Here is a 21,024-nt window from a genome sequence, read left to right as displayed (position 1 = left end):
CATAGACACATGCGTCCTGTAAACAGCCTGGACAATGTGCTTCATACCATCCTCAGAGCCAAGCTAACTATTAACACAACTAAACCTCATCTACACTTGTCATGAAAATGCAAAAAATCATTGGTAATTGTAATTTTGTCACCATATTGACGTGTAGTCAGTACATTTTCAGGCAAATTAATTATGAATGTATAAACAGATGGCAAGTCTTGTTGTCTATCTGTTTGTTTGTTTGTCAGGTAGGGTTGTAACACAACCCGCTTTTAAGAAATATATGGTTGCAAAACGCATTTAAAGACCGTCCCAGTGTACAGGGACAGTTGTAACACGCCAGGGGGTTGTAACATGCCTACAAGGCTACATAATTAAGAAATAAAGAATTCATCAACAATATCCAAAAGAGTAAATATGACTTAGCATTTATGTTATTGGTATTGTTTGGTATTGGTAATTCGTTAAAATTAAGATAATGGTTTCCTCTTTCATATTACATTTTTTAAAAACTCAGTCAAATTGCTTAGGTAGGTAGCCTACATGCTTTCTCAAAAAAGTTCAAACATGCAAGGGGTGAACATTCCTTTTAATTTAATTTAACATGACTCAGAACAAGATCACATAGATAACAGCTTATGGAGCATCAACACACGGCATGGCTGAAATACAACAAACAACAAAAGACAACATTTCCAACAAAAGAGTAAGGGGGATTGGGGTGGGGGGCTTGGTAGTCCATATTAGACCACGTTTGCATTTTACTACACATTCTTTGTGTGTAACAAACATGAACAGAATGTCCTCAAAAAATGTTAACCAGGCAACAGAACATGGGTGTAGGGACTTTGTGGTCTGTATTTCTTCCTCTTTCCGATATTTGGCATGCTGTAAGCAAATGTGTTTACACTGACTATTACCATGCAACTTATTATCATCTGTTAACAACTTTTTATTAATTAAAACAAGCATATAATCTAGTTTATATGGGCATTTAGGACATTTCAAACATGGCTTGTGCATTCACACTACCGGCTGCAAGGCGACAGGCTACAATTCATTGTCAATGGAAGCCAGCAACATGGAGGCTTCTGATGCCTGACACTTGTTGTTATGTCTCGTCAAATTTGTTAATTATGGTTATGTCAGGTCATGTCTAGTTTAGTTCGTGTGTGTGTGTTGTATGTTTCAGTTTAGTCAAGTCACTGATGTCCAGTCCTGTCATGCACTTCCTGTTTTATTTTGTACTCACCTTTTCCCCTCTCGTTTCAGATCCTGACTTCCTCCCTTTGTGTGCTTTCCCTCCATTGTGATTGTTAACCCCGCCCCTAATTGGTTGCACCTGTGTTCCCCTACCTCATGTTTAAATAGTCCTTGTCTCCCTTTGCTTGCTGTCAGTTCGTTTTTGTCTGTCTCTAGTTCCTGTCGTGCAGCATTAGAAATCCAAGTTTTGAGTTCTGGTTTTTGAGTGTAGCAAGTCAAGTTTTGAGTTTTGTTCTTTGAGTGTTTTTCTCTCCTCCTAGTGAGTGTTTTTTGTTGTTTTTTCATCCTCCTTGGGAGCGTTTTTTGTTCTAATTAAATTCTTTGAGAAGTGCATTTGAGTCCTCTCTGTCTGGGTCAAGTTCATTACAGAACGAACTGACCAAACATGGACTCAGCCGACCCAAAGAACCTCCAAACTGCTCTCTCTGCACAGAGCACCAAGATCCATCAGCAAGAAACGCAGCTAAGCTCCGTCAGCCGTGGTGTGCAGGAACTCTCCAGGCGTCAGGAGGAGTTTCAAGCCTCTGTCACTTCCCAAGTGAACCACCTGGCTAGCCAACTCCACCAAGTCCTGTCTCAACTGGGGACGGCACCCCCAGCAACACCACCAGCAGAGACTCCAGCTGCTGCACCAGTCACGGGTCCGGTTGTTCACACGTCCCTGCGTTTGGCCCCTCCTGAGAAGTTCTCTGGTGACTCAGGTGACTGTAGAACTTTTCTAGTCCAGTGCGACCTGCACTTTAGGCACAACCCGGCAGCCTTCGAGTCAGACCAGGCTAAGGTGGCCTTCATGGTGTCCCATTTAACGGGCAGGGCCGCCGCTTGGGCCACAGCAGAATGGTCCAGAGACTCTGATATATGTCAGTCACTCACAGTTTTCCGAGACAATCTAAGCCGAATCTTTGATCATTCCTCACCCGCCAGAGAGGCTTCGCGGGTACTCATGCAGATCAAACAGCGTCAGCACCAAGTAGTTGATTACGCCATTGAGTTCCGCACTGCGGCTGCAGATAGTGGGTGGAATTCACCCGCTCTAATAGATGCTTTTATGAATGGACTTACTGAGCCCATAAAAGATCATCTAGCCCCCTTAGAGCTCCCCCAGGACCTGGAAGCCATCATCGCCATGGCTATTCGAGTGGACAACAGGCTCCGAGAACGGGAGAGAGAGCGGCGTCGGACTGCAGTTCGTCCTCCCGGTCACGGGGGCTACATGACAGGAGTCCAACCTGCAAGGGCCACTTTTTCTCCCATGCCGGCGGGTTCAGGGAGAGTACAGCCTCCTCAAGAGTCGCAGGAGCCGATGCAGTTGGGGAGGACCAAGATTACCACAGAAGAGAGACAGCGCCGTCTGCAAGAGGGGTGCTGCTTCTACTGTGGACAGCTAGGCCATCAACTCGCCACCTGTCCGGGAAAAGGTCGAGCTCACCAGCCATGAGGAGGGCGCTGGTGAGCAAGCTTGCCTCAGCCTTTCCTCCTCGTCAACTGACCCAGGTAAAACTCTCCATAAATAATCGGACAGTATCTCATGGGGTTTTAATTGACTCAGGGGCAGATGAAAGTCTTATGGACTGGAGTCTAGCTCGACAGAACCAGGTTAAGACTGTTCCTTTGACCCATCCAGTAACTGCCAGTGCCTTGGATGGCCGCCTACTCTTTAGAGTGACTCATTGCACTGAACCTATTCAGGTGACGTTAACAGACGACCACACCGAGGTTATGCAGTTTCATTTGTTTGACTCAGCGCAGCATCCACTGATTTTGGGGTTTCCATGGCTTAAAAAACACAACCCTCACATTGATTGGCGCTCTGGGGAAATTAAGGGGTGGGGAGGAGACTGTGCACACACATGCAAAGAGAGTCGGGTGAAACAGACTGACATTTCTGGGATTCCAGGGAATGAACTCAGCAGGGGCATCGACTCTGACTATCCAGACCTATCGAATGTACCTTCATGTAATCATGACTTAAAAGAAGTCTTTAACAAGACAAAGGCCACGTCACTCCCTCCTCATCGACCCTTTGACTGTGCCATTGACCTGTTACCTGGCGCGCCCATTCCCAAGGGGCGTCTCTACTCCATCTCTGGACCGGAAAGGGCGGCCATGGATGAGTACCTTACCTCATCACTGAAGGCTGGAATAATCCGCCCGTCCTCCTCTCCCGCTGGTGCAGGTTTCTTTTTTGTGGGTAAGAAAGATGGTTCACTCAGACCATGCATTGACTATAGCCCCCTGAATGATATTACTGTAAAGAACCGTTACCCACTCCCATTAATTACATCTGCTTTTGAACTGCTCCAAAGGGCCACTGTCTTCACCAAGCTAGACCTCAGGAATGCTTATCACCTCATCAGGATACGAGAAGGAGATGAGTGGAAGACAGGCTTTAACACTCCTAATGGTCATTACGAGTACCTGGTCATGCCTTTTGGACTATGCAATGCACCAGCTGTTTTCCAAACATTCGTGAATGATGTTCTGAGAGAGTTTTTGAACATTTTTGTGTTTGTGTATCTCGACGATATTCTGATTTTCTCACCAGATAAGGAGTCACATGTGGTTCACGTTCGTCAAGTCCTCCAGAAGCTGTTGGAGAACCACCTCTATGTCAAAGGTGAAAAGTGTGATTTTCATGCAGCAACTATTAGTTTCCTGGGCTACATTGTCACAGCCAATAGGTTACAGATGGATCCGGCTAAGGTCAGTGCTGTGACCGATTGGCCAACTCCGGACAGCAGGAAAAAGGTACAGCAGTTCCTGGGATTCGCCAACTTTTACAGAAAGTTTATTCGCAATTTCAGCTCTGTTGCCGCACCTCTGCATGCACTCACCTCTACCAAGATACCTTTTCAGTGGAACCCCTCTGCTGAGAGAGCATTTCGGTGCCTCAAAGAAAGATTCACCACAGCACCTGTGCTCACGGTTCCGGACTCCCAACGGCAGTTTGTGGTGGAGGTTGATGCGTCCAATGAGGGCATTGGGGCTGTGTTGTCCCAGAGATCTGCCAAGGACAACAGGATGCACCCCTGCGCCTATCTGTCACGTAAGTTGACTCCTGCAGAAAAAAATTATGATGTGGGAAACAAGGAACTGTTGGCAGTCAAGGCAGCTCTAGATGAGTGGAGGCACTGGTTGGAGGGGGCCGAACAACCTTTTTTAGTATGGACAGACCATAAGAACCTGGAATATATCAGGAAAGCTAAAAGACTCAATTCACGTCAGGCTAGATGGACCTTATTCTTCAATAGGTTCAACTTCAAGTTGTCTTTTCGCCCCGGCTCACAAAACACTAAACCAGATGCTCTGTCCCGTCTTTATGACCCTGAGCCTGTTGCCAAAGAACCTGAACCTATCCTTCCACTGAACCGTGTGGTTGGAGCGGTGACTTGGCAGATAGAATCAGATGTGAAGCAGGCAAATAATGCGAGTCCAGCACCGAGTGAGTGTCCACAAAACCGGTTGTTTGTCCCTTTGTCATTACGCTCCAAGGTAATCCACTGGGCTCACACATCCCTGCTCACATGCCACCCAGGCGTCAAGCGAACCATGTATGTGATCAAGCAGCGGTTCTGGTGGCCCGCCATGGAAAAGGAAGTCTCGGAGTATGTGGCGGCCTGTCCAGTGTGTGCACGAAATAAAACCTCACCTCGGGCCCAGATGGGCCTGCTGCACCCGCTGCCAGTTCCTCAACGACCGTGGTCCCACATCTCTGTGGATTTTGTGACGGGACTGCCGTCGTCCAAAGGTAATACGACCATCCTGACGGTGGTTGACCGCTTTTCCAAGATGGCACACTTCATTCCACTGGTCAAGTTACCCTCTGCCAAAGAGACTGCAGAGGCCATGATGACTAATGTGTTCCGAATCCATGGCTTTCCCAGTGATGTTGTTTCGGATAGAGGACCACAGTTCATCTCTAGCTTCTGGAAGGAGTTTTGCCAGCTCCTTGGGGCCACTGTGAGCATGTCCTCTGGTTATCACCCACAGTCAAATGGTCAGACTGAACGTCTCAACCAGGTACTTGAGACGTGCTTACGATGTCTCGTCTCCCAGAACCAAACCACCTGGAGTGACCACCTCACATGGGTGGAATATGCCCACAACACCCTTCCCTCGTCAGCCACGGGTCTCTCACCTTTCCAGTGTGTCAACGGCTACCAGCCTCCCCTGTTCCCCGCCAGTGAGAAGGAGATTGTGGTCCCCTCTGCTCACGCCATGGTCAGGCGCTGTCGGCGGATTTGGGCTGGTGCTCGGCGGGTCCTCCTCCGGAGCTCAGCCAAGATGAAAACGGCAGCTGATAAACGCAGGCAGCCGGCTCCTCCCTACAGGCCCGGCCATAGGGTGTGGCTGGCCACTAAGGACTTGCCCCTCCATGTCGACTCCAGAAAGTTGGCTCCCAGGTTTGTGGGTCCATTTCCCATATCGAAGGTCATTAACCCTGTATCTGTACGTCTACGCCTTCCCAGGTCTTTAAGGATCCACTCCACGTTCCATGTCAGCAAGATCAAGCCGGTCAAAGAGAGTGCTCTGGTGCCGGCTGCCACTCCCCCTCCGCCCCCTCGGATTATCGGGGGCGGCCCTGTGTACACTGTCAGGAAGCTCTTGGCGGTTCGCAACCGTGGCCATGGGAAACAGTTTTTGGTGGACTGGGAGGGTTATGGTCCGGAGGAGCGTTCGTGGATCCCTTCACGTTTCGTTGTGGACAAGGGTCTGATCAGGGACTTTTATGCCGGTCACTCGGGGGTTCCTGGGCCGTCAGGAGTCGGCCATAGAGGGGGGGGTACTGTTATGTCTCGTCAAATTTGTTAATTATGGTTATGTCAGGTCATGTCTAGTTTAGTTCGTGTGTGTGTGTTGTATGTTTCAGTTTAGTCAAGTCACTGATGTCCAGTCCTGTCATGCACTTCCTGTTTTATTTTGTACTCACCTTTTCCCCTCTCGTTTCAGATCCTGACTTCCTCCCTTTGTGTGCTTTCCCTCCATTGTGATTGTTAACCCCGCCCCTAATTGGTTGCACCTGTGTTCCCCTACCTCATGTTTAAATAGTCCTTGTCTCCCTTTGCTTGCTGTCAGTTCGTTTTTGTCTGTCTCTAGTTCCTGTCGTGCAGCATTAGAAATCCAAGTTTTGAGTTCTGGTTTTTGAGTGTAGCAAGTCAAGTTTTGAGTTTTGTTCTTTGAGTGTTTTTCTCTCCTCCTAGTGAGTGTTTTTTGTTGTTTTTTCATCCTCCTTGGGAGCGTTTTTTGTTCTAATTAAATTCTTTGAGAAGTGCATTTGAGTCCTCTCTGTCTGGGTCAAGTTCATTACACTTGTCGCTACATGTGTACAAATAAGCCAGCCTAAGCTAGTAATAATAAGTATTAAGACACAGTGAAGCATCAACCAATCACATTTCACCATTCCCGTTTGGCTAGCTGTGGTGATGTTATTTGGTTAGCTGATGTTATGCTAGCTAAGGTTAGCTTTTGTGCATCAAAATTGAGAACACTGCATGACACAGGGACAGTTGTAACAAGGCGTTACAACTGTCCCTGTGTCATGTTTCTTCCTCATGCTATAGAGCTTGACTGCTGACTAGACACATTTTAACCATTTCTATTTTTAGCTTACAAAACAGTGAATTCAGTAATAACTGTTTGAATTCTTAGATATTTGATCTCATGACAGTATCCATGGCTGACTGGAGCAATTTGAGGTGTTACAACAGTCCCGTGTTACAACTGTACCTGGTCTCCCCTACTACAGAACATGCAGTGGGGGAAGTTTCTTTCAATACCATTTGTTTCCATGTGTGAATGTATATTTCAGTCATGCAGCAGCAGTCCGACAACAAAGCAATCACTCAGAATCTGTCCAGTTTCTTTCCTTCACCCAGAATAAGTCACAAATAAAACTTCTTATAATCACTCACTAGTCAAATCACTCATGTATCATAAGATACAAAACAATAAAAAAAATCTTTCCCACAAGCCAATACAGGGCATTCTTACTATAGTAGTGTGATGCAATAATGCAAGAATCGATCAACTCTTAAGTCACACGCTTTGTACATACATGATTGCGCTTTATGTTTATACCTTCCAAAAATAAGAATCCATCAGAATATCCTGTTTCCTTTAAATGTGTCATACAAATATTGATTGAAACTTTTTTTCTTACAAATCCCCCAAAACACAAACATCAAACTGAGCAGAACTGCAGTGAAAGCCCCCTTTTTATTATTTTTGTCTTTTTTCAAAGACTACATCTACCCTTTGTTCTGATTTTTGTCTTCAGTCTCATCACTGTTATTAGTGTTCCCTTCTGTGCCTTTGGTGTCTGGAGGAACCACTGGGGAGATGAGATTCAGGTACTCCTGCTCTGATGCCTGTTGTTTGGACACAGATGCTCCAGTGCTGTCCAACACTGCACAATCGCCAACCTTCATACAGTTCTTTGCGTCCAGGATGTCCAACGGGTTACACAAACCTGACGTCAGACTGTCGACAACAAAGTGGGGAGACATGACAAAAAAGGCACATACAACCGTGCTCCTTAATATAGTGTATATAGTGTATATGTGTTAGCTTTCTAACACTTTTTTTTCTTTTAACAACAAAAATGAAGGTAAACCACAAATAGTGATTTTTTTGTTGATTGAACAAAAGTGTGAGCTTTCTTAAACCTGCCCTACCTTAGCGTGGATGTATGTAGGATGCCGTCACAGAGGCTGTCAGAGGGGAGCACTTTCTTGGCATTCTGTTGAACATTTGAACTATTAAACATCAACACACATGTTTTTCAGTAAAAGAAGGGACATGTCACACACTCTACATTTGGTCAAGATTTTGTAAAAGTTCTTCATCTTTAACTACTTATGTTGTACAAGCATTTTAGATAATTAACCATGTGAATTTTTGGGTGGCATGCCCCATTAAGACTTCAGACACACCTCCGGGCTGTAGAACGGCTGTACGTTCCTCAGGGCACGCTCTAAGAAACTGACTTGATTGGACAGCTTCAGCGTTTGATCCTGTAGTTGTCTGTTTTCCACATCTAAAATACTGACCCTGGAACACATGACCAATTGAGGGTAACAATGAAAATGCAGAATGTTGATTTGATATCCAATCCTAGTACTTGATTTCCACTTGGAAAAAAGGTACTCTACTTAAAGAAATACTTAAACTGCCATCTCAAAAGGAACATCTGTCAAACATCTGATTAGCAAATTTCTGTAATTCGTTAGTCCAATTCAGTATGATACCTGTGTTGAGCTGTGGATGCGGCCCTCATGCCATTGCTGCCCATTTCCTCTGCCTCACTTATCCTCAGCGACAGCACCCTCTTCTCCTCCAAAAGCTTCTCATTTGCCTCCACCACTTTACGGACCCTCTCCTTCTCCTGTAGGGTGAAGTACATTTAAGCCAACTTTGTTAAACTTTATACACCTTACAATACCCTTTATAAATGCAGAAGTAGTTGCACTGAGCAAACTTGTTAAATCTGTGAAAACTTTTCTCGAATATTTAGAGGCAAAAAGTTGTTTTCATACCATTAGTGACATAATGACTGGATAGTGACATCATCACCTTGTTTGTGAGGCTGGAGGCCAGCATCAGGTCATCCTCCAGCTTCTGAATGGTGCTGTCCCTTTGTGTAGTGGCTTTATGAAAGGCCTGCTTAACCTGACGCAGCTTGGTCTTGTGCCGACTCTTATTTTCATTGTACTTCCTGGTTGGAGGAGCAGAAGAGCATGGGAAAAGCAACCACATCTACATATCTCCATGTTTCTTAATTAGATTGTGGTATGGCCTGTATATGCGTAGGTGTGTCTAACCTGACATGTGTGTCCAGTTGGAGGTGAACCTGCTGCAGCTCAGCCTGCAGTCTGTCATATTCCTGCTGACTGACTGCCAGGTCCTCCTTCAGTCTGTGGCTTGACGTCTGGCTGTCTCTCGCCTAGAGGACACATACAAAACATTGATTTTAATCTAAATTCAAACTGGATAAAACACATTTTTAAGTTTAAGGGGAAAAATGTTTATTTTCTGTTGTTGAAAGCCACAATACACAATGCATGGTTTTGTGAAATAAATATGGCCAACAGTTCAATGTAGGGACTTTGTAATTGTGGAAATTCTAGCAAAAAGTCATGTAGCACTAAATGATTATAATGTTTAAGAAAAAACTTGATTACATCAAAAGACACACGGCCCTGCTTGTGGGAATTTACAAGGCTGCAGCAACTGATTGAACAGCTTGAAACTAGAACTATTGATGAGTTCACAGACTGTATAAACATTGTGGTCCCATTGAAAAGCAACAGCTGAGAATGAATCAATGGAAGTTGTAAATCACATCTGATCATAGTCTCTGTAAAACAGACATATTAGGAATGTGAAGGATGCTTCAGGTCTGTTGTACACTGTTCCACACCTCCTCTCTGGTCTTGTTAAGCTCAGCCTCCAGGGTGGATAGACGGGTGTCCAGCTGCTGGGCACGGTGACTGAGCTCTGCATTTGTCCTGGTCAGGGACCCCTCCTTCAGCCTCAGGGAGCGCACCTGCTGCTGCAGCTCCTCCCACTGCTTTAACAGCTTCCTGAGAGAAGAATGAAGGAAAAGATGGAGGGAGGAGAAAAAACACTTCTATGTGATGTGAATCAGCATCATTCCCTAAAACTTGCATTGTTGGTTGTGACATTTTTTCTACTAATGAAACTAAATCAAATTGGGCAGTTTGTGTAACCTGGTGATGTGCTCCTCCTGCTGCTGGGCTCTCAGGGCTGACAGGATGTCAGACAGATCCCTGCTGTCCCTCTCCAGGCGGCTGCTCTCGCCAGCCTGAGCATCCTCCATGCGCAGCTGGTGCTGGGGACTCTTAAGCTGCTGTTGCAGCTCCAACAACTGCCATCACAACAGAGACACACCTTTTTTTTCATAAAAAAAGGCTATTTGCGATACCATATCGCATTCGTGTTTTAAAGATATAGGAAACTACACTCCAGTATACAGGCTTTCATTCCAGGCAAATACTACGATGGGGGATTTCACTGATGAGCAAAACCTCAACCATAGAGGAGGAACTAAAATCACCTGAGGCTGAATTGGTTTAACCATAGAAACACCAGGTGATGATTTCTTGCTACGTCACTGACCTTCTTTTTAGCTGCAATAAGCTGCACCCTCTCAGCCTGCAGGTCCTCCTGCAGACTGGTGGTGGTGCTGCAGTTTGTGGAGTTGCGTGCCAGTTCCAGCTCCAGTTCCCTGATTTTTTGCTGCTGATGTTCAGAATCAGCTGTTTGAATGTGGACGCTCTGCTCCAACTGGACCAGCTTGGTCTGAACCTGCTTCAGCTCTGCACAAAGCTGAAGGAAGTAGAATGAGACAACAGAGCATGAACATAGAAAAGGATGCTGAACACCAACATAACAACTTTTCTAACAATTAGAACCTTTTGTATAGCACCTTTCTTCCCTGTTCATTTAGGATAAGGTGTACCTTGATTCGTGCCTGGCCTTTATTGTTCTGAGTCTGCAGAGCCAGTTGGTGCTGAGAGGCCAACTGCCGCTCCTCCCCCAGCTTGGTCTGCAGATGATTCAGCTCCCGCTTCAGAAAATGAAAGATACGAACACAACACAGACGTAGCAAATCATGTATGATCCTGGCAGGGGAAACACACAAATGCCTTCCTCTATAAACAGGACAAAGACTAAGATCAGTCACTGAATGGTGTCTTTAAGGTTGGTGGCAAATTAACCCTACAACGGACATGCAGTTACCTGATCTAAGCACTCATTCTTAGTCATCTCCACTGGACTAAGCCTAGACTCTGTGTGAGCTGTGAGCAACTCAGACTTCTGGTTGCTACTAAGTGCTTCCTTTGTCGAGGAGCACTGCAGGTGGAGCTGTCCCTTGAGACGTTGTGTCTTGGGCTCAAGTCTTTTTCTTTCCTGCAGCTGATCAACCTGCAACTGGCTTTGCTGCAGATTCTCCTGAGTCCAGTCACTGTCTATGTAGCATTCTGCCTCACTCTGGAGTTGGCAGTGGGCATATTCCATCTGGGCTACCTGGTAGACAGAGTCAAAGTGTTTTTGAGTGACCTCAAGTCTCTTCAGCGTTCGCTCACCTATCTATACAGAATATAGAATTGAATTGACAATGCGGAAAGTGTGTACTGTTAAAGACAATGTTTGGTTTGCGACAGGTTAACATTGACAACTAGCACGCATGGCACAACCTGCTTTTCCATCCCTGTCAAGGTTACACATGTTTCCAGTGAATATTTTTATTTAAAATTTGACAAAAAGCATCAGGACTGAACTTCTTGAACTCCAAATTAAATTGCACACACTTGTGTAGCTGTGGAGTTGTTATTCTTTCTGCACTGTCAGATGAAGCATTAGATATATGTGGTGTTTACCTCCTTGTCTTTTTTAAGTGTGGCCTGGGCAGCACTGAGGTCCACCTCCAGCTGTTTCCTCAACTCCTTCTCCTCAGTCAGACAAGCTTCTAGCAGAGTCAGTCTCTCCTGGCTACTGTCTCTGAGGTGCTTTGTACATGGTGAAAGGGGAGCACAATGCATTTATAAATTGAATTGAAGTCACAAAATATAATCTGAGAGGAAAACCTATAAGTTTAATAGTTTAATTGTATGGCAAAGCTTATTCTCTTTGAATTTAGAGAACATTAAATGCAGAACACACAATTTAAAATTAGAAGTAAAGCAGGTGAAAATATCAGCTGGTAGACTTGGAGATGCAAGTGACCCAGCATGCTGTTGTCAGAGACATGCAGTTTGGGGGTGAGATTCATCATCATAACAGGAGAGAGATAGAGAGAGGAGAGAGTAACTTGTATGTATCACCATGTGTTATTTTAAAAAGTAGTACCACCCTGAAATGAGACAGTGATGCCCCTGTTTGGCTTTTTATCACAACATCTGTGTTATGTTAGATTTAGCCATGAGGTGGGAACCTACAGGGGTAATATTGTGTTTGCTCTGACCAGGGGCGATTCTAGGATCAGACCTTTAGGGGGGCTCAGCTCCTAATGAGAAGTTGACATGCAATGCTCTGCAAATGTTCGAGCCCATGCTAGATTACTCATTTCACTGGATAATGTAAATTATAATAATAAATATGAATACATAGTTAAATGGTCTACTCTAGTGTATAAAAATAATAATAATGGTTCAGAATGAACAGATTTCTACAGAGAGGACCCAAAGAAAGATAGTTAGATAGATTAAAGATAGTTAGTGAACTCTGAGGGAAAGACAATATTAATGACAGAACTATCCAAAGTACATTAAAGCTGTTAAAATAAAACCATTCAAACCTGTAGTATAAGTGTTTGTCCCATCTCTAACAGACAGGCTCACAAAATAATTCAAGTTGTATTCAATGTTTTTAAAAAAAAATAAAAAATACAATATATATATATATATTTTTTAGTGGTGATGAGATCAAATTTAGCGGTGCTTGAGCACCCCTAAAAAGGGTCTAAAATCACCCCTGGCTCTGACCAGACCTGCGCAGGCCAAACAGCTTCTTCCATGGACTCTGAGATGAACCCTGCTGAGAGGAAAGACCAGTGTGTGTAGAGTCACACCAGACAATAAATGAGTAATTTATAAAAGTTATTTAGCACAGAGGAGGAGGAGGAGAGAGGCACCACCCCAATGTCTTCCACCCACAGCACAAACAAGAGACAGAGACGATTATGTGGTCTCTGCATTTGCTTAGGATGGTTAATCATTACATTCCACTACACATGAAGCCTTTAGAACAGTTTCCTTTGAAAAGTAAGTGTTAACATATACTGTAAATTCATTGGTCAATATGAGAAATAGTTGTATATTAACTGGAAGCATAACTAAAATTGACAATTCAAATGATGAAAATTAACTATACCACAGCACATACTATATTCACACTGCTGTGTATGGTTCTTTTCTGGATAGGGAAATAGTGATCTGATGTAGGTCAGTCCTTTACCTGGAGGTGGACCTCCCTCAAGTTGTCAGAGAGGCTCTGACTGTACAGCCTCCTCTCAGCAGCTTCCAGCCTCGTCCACCGTGTGGCCCTCTCCACCAGCAAGTAAGCCATCTGTTCACTTGGGGTTCTCAAGCCCATCTCCCCAAGATCCTCCTGGGCCAACATCTCCGCGGAGGAAAGGAGAGTTTTTACTGGTCAGCAGTTTGTCAGGCAGGACTGTGAATATTGAAGATAGGATAGAAGTATTAGAAGTATTGTTGTGCAGCAGACTGATTCTGGAGTAAGATTGTTGATATTTGAACTAAACACCCAAACAAATACACCCCTCCCTTCCTGCTCCTTAAGAAGACCCCCCCACCCTCCCCCCCTCACTAAATGAACAATACTATGTCAATTTAGCAATTGTGTTGCCAGATATAGCAACTTTTTAGACTGCCACAGCAACTTTCTTGCTTAAAAAAATACCTAGCAACAAATTTAGCTACTTTTAAAATTTAATTGGAACTTTTTGCAGCTTTTGAAAGGTGAGTCAAATGCTAAAATGCATATTTTCACTCTAAATGAATGATTTTCTTTATCACATACTCTCAAAACTGTCAGCAAAAGTGCATTTTAAGTGACATCAGCAGTAGACAGCTTAGCTCAGGTAGCAGCAGTAGCAGCATACATTTAATGAGACAAACTTAAAAAAAAAAAATCCAATACACTAATTAATACTAGTTTTACTAATTAATAAGGAAATAAAATGTAATTATTAATTAATTAATTAAAAAATAAAAAATCTCATCACTCATATTCAGCTTTTTTTAATAGCATTGCAATATGTTTTTACGTTTTCTTTACTCTGAGAACATATTTGCACACTGAGCACTTACTGGAAAATATATATTGTACTTTCCATCAAAAAACAACAACATGCAGACTGCAGTATAACTTGCTTTGTGAATTGGGTGTAGTTTATAACAAAATTAAGGGAAATTTGCTCCACAAGTGTCTTTAGAGTTGAGCTTTCAAATAAATCCAGTCCAGTCCCTATAAAATGGTCAAAGAGTAAAATTACATGGGTTAGTGAATCAAAGGCAGGCTGTAAAGACTTCAGTTGTTGATTGATGTAAATCTAGGTAACAACTGAAGCTTTAGTCTAGATAGAAAATAATGCACCTGTCACATCTGTCATCAGATACAGTGTACATAAATAAGTACAAACAAGATAGTATCTTATTTCACTTTTAGGTTGTGAGTGTTACAATGGGAAATTAAATAAATAACATCAGTGTTGTAAGAGCTGAAATAAGTAATTGATTACAAAATCTCTTTACAAAACAATTTTGGTGATCAATAATTGCCGTTATTTTTAGTATGGCCTAGTTCCACCTACAGCTAGAAAGCAGGATTTGCTTTCTGACCATCTTATGTGATGATTAACTGAATATCTTTGGACCAAACAAACAATGTGAACACATCAGCTTGGATCAAAGGACATTGTGACTCTCTGGCACTTTTCTCTATTTTTTGATCAATGGAGAGAAAATCCTTGTTAGTTTCAGGCTTACATTTCTCTCACTTCTTTTTCTAGGTGTTAAATCATTCCTTCAGATCAGCCATGACAGCTCGGAGATCTGTGACAAGCTGAGCTCCTCTGATGGAGTCCAGGATGAAAATATCACAGAGTACCTGAGAATGGTGGAGGACAGAACCAATGAGCTTCTTACTTTGCAGTCCTATCTTCTCTTCCAGGAAAACCTCAGCCAGTGAGTATGTGGACATGGAACTCCTCATCAGTATTGATTATATACTATCACAACAGCCAGTACAAACCAGATGCATACATACAGTAATATCATATTGTGTGTGGGATGACATTAAGAGCAAACTATCATCCAAAGACAATTTTAATTGAACAGATTCACAACTTTTCAGTAAAAATCACGAGTATGTTACATGAACACTCATTTTAAAGAAATTACAATAACATGAAACAAATCATGTTGACATAGTGCAAATATGATTTAAATATTGAACAGATTCACCCATTCACACACACACACACACACACACAGAACAAACAAATATTTGCATAGTACAAATATCATGTAAAAAGTGAGCAGATTCACCCATACACACTCTCTCTCTCTCTCACACACACACACACACACACAGTACACACTTAAAATCCCTGAGCTATGTGAATTACATCATCTTAATTAAACTTCAAGATTCATTTGTCAGTCTAATTGTTTCATTAATCAGTCAGATATCTTTATAGTGTCTTAAGATGACATCATTTTGTGTTTAAAATGCTTTTTAGTCATCTAGTTCTGTCTTGTGTCACCACAGTACACCACTCTGCTCTCCAGTCGTGAACGCTCAGCTTCAAATACCAGCAAATGGCTCATCAGCGTCTCCTCAGGACCTGAGCGGATCAGAGATGGATTGTTGTTCTGCACACACACACACACACACACACACAGACACACACACACACACACACACACACGCACAGTTAATCAACTCTCATTAACCAATATCTCCAAATCAAATACATGAATTTAGTGTCAGTGCCTCCCCTACAGGTACAATATGTGTTATATGTCATTGTGATTGAACATCTGCAACTACAATTACAACTTAACTGTCCGTAAAATAAAAAGATTTAAATGAAAACTGTTCAAATGATGATCAATCAGAGGAGCTCTACAGGAAACTCTATATTAACAGAAAGTAATAGTCATTTATAAGCTCTCACCGCCACAGCAGAGATAAAGGCGTTTATGAGGTGGTAGTCTGCTCCACCATGTCCACTCATGCCAAAGTGTCCGGGAGCGTTATTGTGTGCTGTGTGTTTAGTGGATTTCTGGGTTAGAAAGTCAAACACTTGAATCCCATGACCGTCATATGACAGCTCCCCCTGTGAAGACAGCAGTGTTTAAAGTTAAAGCTTGGCAACATACATGACAGTGTTTGATCATTTAACATGATACAGTGGTTTACTTTTTGTTTTTTTCTAGTTTAAAAAAGCTACATTATGAAGGTCAACTGTCTCATCATCATCCCTCCTGTCTACAAACACTGTTTATGGGTAGAATGACTTTACTTAAGATGAGCTGATACTTGACATCTACGTCTTCTTCATGCAGATTTTCTTTCTCTGCAGTTGGTCTTGTAGCTCAAGTATCAGCCCCTCTTTCCTCTTTCTGTTTCTTCAGTCCACATTCCTTTCAGTCCTACCTTGCTGCCATAGACAGTTGTTTTTCGCTGGCATATCTCTTCAGTGAACGCCACCATGGAAAAGGCTGCAGTCAGACCTCCTTCAAACTCCATGTTAACAACCTGGACAAGACAACAACAGTGGAGATGTGTTAGGATCATAAACATGAAGTCTGTGGCTGCACAGTAGTGACACACAGTAATCAGCTGCTTCAGATGATCTGGTAAATATATCAGAGATGTTAACTGAGCTGCATATTCACCAGAAAACCATCCAACACAAACACAAACTAATACTAGCTTGTTATTTTAGCTGTTTGAGAAGAGTGAAATATTATTTGATATTTTATGGTTTACTTTGATTTCTAACATGTAAGGTCATTCTTGGGTCTACATACTAATAGTTCATTTTGACCTAATATTTGATACCACTATGGATACTGGTGTGTCACTGATGGAATTTGAGTTTTACGTGGATTTAAGCAAAAACAAAAGTTTAAGGGTCAGAAAATGATAGTAAGCTGTGCCGTATAGATTGAGACCGAGACTCAAACGGACTTTGCTCTCTCAGCCTAAAACTGTTACAGCACCAGAGTTTTCTAACCTGATTACTGCAGACATCATTGTCACACTCGTAGACACAGCGGCCATACGGTCCAGTCCTCAGTGCCTCGGTGACTGACTCGATGTCTGGGAACGAGCTCGGACATATGACTGATACAGGCCAGCCGGTGTGACCCTAACACACACACACACACACACACACACACACACACACACACACACACACACACACACACAAACGAAACCCAATTTTCAACCTGTGGTCAAGTTCAAAAGAGAATTGGTGTAAATAATGTGTTGAGGTGTTCACCTGTTTCACTCTGTCCAGGTAGATTTTGCGAGCTGAGTAAGGACACGTTGCTTCTACTGAACAATCCAGACAGCGATCTGCAGCACCTGCTGGCTGATCAAAACAAAAACTATCAATACACATTTTATATTCTGGCTCAGTGTGTGTGTTCTGTTAGCAATACTACAGAAAACACTAAATAAACACATAAACACGACTCAGCACCACTACAAAAGGATTTCAGTGCTGCTCCACACAACATTCATAGATTTACAGTAAAGATAACTTTCATTCATAAAACAGAACAAAATACAATTAAAACAGTTTATTCGTGTCTGCAGTGGCTCCTCATGTCCTTTGTGTTAATGGTGATTTCTTTGTACTGGGCCACATACAGTGAACAGACTACATACCTTGTTTTCTTTGCTGAAGTGGCTGACAGATCCAAATGATGACATTTTCACACACCTGCCAAGTACAAAGTGTGATGTTAATGATTATTATGAGGAAAAACAGAAATGACACACAGCAAACAGTCCACCCACTGACGAGGCAGAGACTGGGTAAGGGGTCTAGTTTTTATTGGCACTGTTTGGATAGAGGCATCCAACAAATGATGCTTGATGTCACCCAGCTGACCAACAAACTTATTTTAGTATTTAAGTCAGAACTGCACTTCACATTTGAACATCAGATGAGCTTGGAGTTTATATTTGATTGTTTACCTGCGTCCTCCGGCCCAGTGATGTATGAGGTCGATGTCATGACATGATTTGGCCAAAAGAGCAAAAGAGCTCTCTTCTTCATTCCTCCAGTTTCCTCGAACATAGGAGTGAGCAAAGTGATAAAACCCAACCTGAAAAAAGAGGTTGATTCCACCTTTAAACACACTGTATAAATGTAACTTTCTATTCACTTAAGCTTTTGAACTGCATGAAGAAAAGAAATCACTATGACATATGAGGATTTACAATATTCATTTATTTCTGTTCTTACCGGCTCAAGGTGCTGAATATGGATCACATCACCAATGACACCAGCATCTATCAGCTCCTAGAGGGGAAAAACAAGTTTCAGTGTGTGTGACTGAATCTTAAAATTCAGTGACAGGTTCGTAGCTATCAGATTTTCATTAGTGACTAATACTGGGCACTTTATAAACTCTACTGACGATTATGATTCATCACAAGTTGAGACAATTTAGCATTTTCATGTACAAGAAATATTTGACTACCAACAGAAATCCAACTTGATGAAACTCAAGTCAAACAAACTGAACAGCTCTATTTGCAGGACGATCAGCTGATCTTGATAACGCGGATGCTGTTAATGTTGATGATTTGAATTCAGGATCAATAATCACTGTAAAGTACCCAAATTGAGATCTTTAACCCAGATCTTTAAAGTCCTGACTCGTGCCTGAAGGAAACAAACAGAAACTGTTCACCTTAATCTTGTGGATGACAGGATCATAGCGGAGAACATGACCCACTGACAGCATCACACCACTCTGTATGCAAGCCTCCACAATCACTGTGCAGTCTTCAGCAGTCGTCTACAGCCACAGCAAAACATTAATGTGCAACGTGAGCATGAATGTCTCACTAATGCAATCAGAGAAAGACCTTTAGTATTTTAGAAATGGATACTTAAAGATGAGAAAGTATCAATGTACAATTTTTTGCATGTGATGAAAATACAGAATTATAATACTGTCAAAGTCAATCTGTATAATTAATACCATCAATATCAAAGTGAACGTTGTGCTTTATGTTCATAATAATTGACAGAGCACTCACTGCCATTGGTTTCTCCAGCAGTACATGGTAGCCCTTCTTTGCAAAGGCCACTGCAGGTTCCTGGAAAACACAAACTAGTTTAATCTGATGATTATCTACAGAACAATGATCAAGTTACCAAATAATTCAGACCAATAAGTGAGAACACAAACAACAACACAAATACAGAATATACACCAATATATTTACCTTATGAAGGCGGTCTGGAGTGCAAATGAGCACAGCATCTGCAAATTTCTCTCTTTCAACTATACTGTGCCAGTCTGATATCAAAAAAGAATTGAATTAACTTAGAAAGCAGAAAAGCAGAACATTACGAACAATTTAAATGCTATTTTATTATTATATTTTAATGCTCACCTTCAAATATGTTTTCATCTACAATGTTGTGTTGCTGTTGAAGTTTAGTGCGAGCAAATTTTCTGGGATCAGCTACTGCAACAACCTGAAAGAGTGAAGCTGAGTAAATAGTGGCTGAGCAAGTTTCTGTTAAAAATGATGACTTAATACCTGGACAATCATAACATTTAGATAACAGTGGAAATAGAAACCAAATCCTCTATGTAGTTAGCAGTCATGGGACTATTTGAATTCACTCTCTGTATGCTTAAAAGGAAATAATGAAAGGAAATGCTTGAACTCTGACATCAACTTTTTTTATTACATTCTACATGTATTTTTCATTAATGTCTCATCATGGATGACTTGACTGACAGGAATTGGATCAATGCAGTCAATGAAGAAAACAATCCATAATAATGACTGTATGACTGAGTCACCTTGTTGATAAATGCAGGCTGCACTGACCTTCATGCGTTCAGGGTGGATGGATGCAAACTGGGAGTAGATCTCCCCTCGACTGCCAGCTCCCACCACGATGACCCGGACACAACAAGTCATTCTGTCAGCCTGTGAACTTTGACACACATCAAAACTTTAAGACACACTTGTGTTCAGTGGCTGGAACGATTAACCATGTTAACACTTCTTTTTCATCACAAATGAGTTGCTATAAGATCCCAACAGACACAGTACATGAATATATAAACTAAACATGTTTTCTGGTAAATAAGATCACTTGTGTCATGGCCTTTTGGTTCAGTACCTGATTTGTCCCATACGACTGTCTTCTGCGTTGGTTCAGTTTCGTATTCACAAGACTACAATAAAACAAGCATAAATCAGTCAGACAGTTGCCTGACGCCCCCTGCTGGACAGTTCAATGCTGCTGCGTTCAGGGCTCCTCGTAAACTCGTAATTCCTGGTTTAAACATCAGAATTTGTTAGATGGTTAAAGGGAAAATGCACCCTAATATAGATCTCCTAATATAGATAATCTAGATACCTGGGAGATTATCAGACATCCAAGTAATAAAATACAGAAGTACTGAGCGTCTGGATTTGGTGTTTTTAAGCCTTTTCACAATTCATCCAATTCATTTTAGATCATCCAAGGCAACCAATTTCGTTTGGGGGCATGTCAAAATTATATGAGGTTAGTTGAGGTCTTTATGTCCAGAAAAGTCTGGGAGATAAGAGATTTCTAGCTCCATCTTGCTCCTTTCTTTCCTTCTTCTTCTTTTCCATTCTGGTATCTCAGCATCCTCTGTTTCTCCTGGATCTTCACACTAGGTGTCACCATAAATATACAACACAATAACAGTGATGGTGGTGGATGTACTTTATGAATCTCAGCTGCTGTCTAAAATGGCTTTTGTTAATGGAATTGATTGCCATGTATTTCTGTTTCGGTTTTAAAGTAATCAGTAATATTCTCCATGACATTATGAGATATTTAAGGATGCTCACAATCAGCTAGTGATGATCCATTCTCCAACATTTTTACACTTAAAAGCTGAATGCAAGTGCAACAGGATATGCATGCTAACCAAACAATTGTGCCTTTTTGGCCCCTATATTTATATTACTGCA

The 21,024-nt window shown here is 42.2% G+C and overlaps 2 protein-coding genes across 3 annotated transcripts; both read right to left on the bottom strand.

Moving 5' to 3' along the window:
- Nucleotides 1-7,125: 7,125 nt before the first annotated feature.
- LOC128357005 (coiled-coil domain-containing protein 30-like) lies at nucleotides 7,126-9,888 on the bottom strand. Its single transcript, XM_053317224.1, has 7 exons — nucleotides 9,674-9,888; nucleotides 9,080-9,196; nucleotides 8,827-8,968; nucleotides 8,502-8,638; nucleotides 8,187-8,304; nucleotides 7,929-7,993; nucleotides 7,126-7,734 (listed from the first exon to the last, which is right to left on the bottom strand). The coding sequence occupies exons 2-7, from the start codon at nucleotides 9,130-9,132 to the stop codon at nucleotides 7,503-7,505; spliced, it is 747 nt and encodes a 248-aa protein (XP_053173199.1). The 5' UTR covers nucleotides 9,133-9,196; nucleotides 9,674-9,888; the 3' UTR covers nucleotides 7,126-7,502.
- A 5,175-nt stretch (nucleotides 9,889-15,063) lies between these two features.
- LOC128357003 (putative oxidoreductase YteT) lies at nucleotides 15,064-20,254 on the bottom strand. 2 transcript variants are annotated; one of them, XM_053317221.1, is made up of 14 exons: nucleotides 20,198-20,254; nucleotides 19,900-20,008; nucleotides 19,453-19,537; nucleotides 19,282-19,355; nucleotides 19,093-19,152; nucleotides 18,741-18,848; nucleotides 18,290-18,346; nucleotides 18,019-18,149; nucleotides 17,707-17,761; nucleotides 17,315-17,407; nucleotides 17,045-17,179; nucleotides 16,462-16,563; nucleotides 15,980-16,141; nucleotides 15,064-15,674 (listed from the first exon to the last, which is right to left on the bottom strand). In XM_053317221.1, exons 1-14 carry the CDS (start codon nucleotides 20,209-20,211, stop codon nucleotides 15,546-15,548), a joined length of 1,314 nt encoding a protein of 437 aa, XP_053173196.1. In that variant the 5' UTR covers nucleotides 20,212-20,254; the 3' UTR covers nucleotides 15,064-15,545. The 2 variants fall into 2 exon arrangements, with proteins under 2 accessions (XP_053173196.1, XP_053173197.1); XM_053317222.1 differs by having other exon boundaries at nucleotides 19,900-20,010; nucleotides 20,205-20,235.
- Between the last annotated feature and the right edge of the window lie 770 nt (nucleotides 20,255-21,024).

The sequence above is a fragment of the Scomber japonicus genome, chromosome 4, assembly GCF_027409825.1.
Source record: "Scomber japonicus isolate fScoJap1 chromosome 4, fScoJap1.pri, whole genome shotgun sequence".
In the NCBI taxonomy this organism is placed as follows: Eukaryota; Metazoa; Chordata; class Actinopteri; order Scombriformes; family Scombridae; genus Scomber; species Scomber japonicus.
The sequence above is the reverse complement of the archived record's forward strand: the minus strand, read 5'-3'. Positions and strand labels throughout refer to the sequence as shown.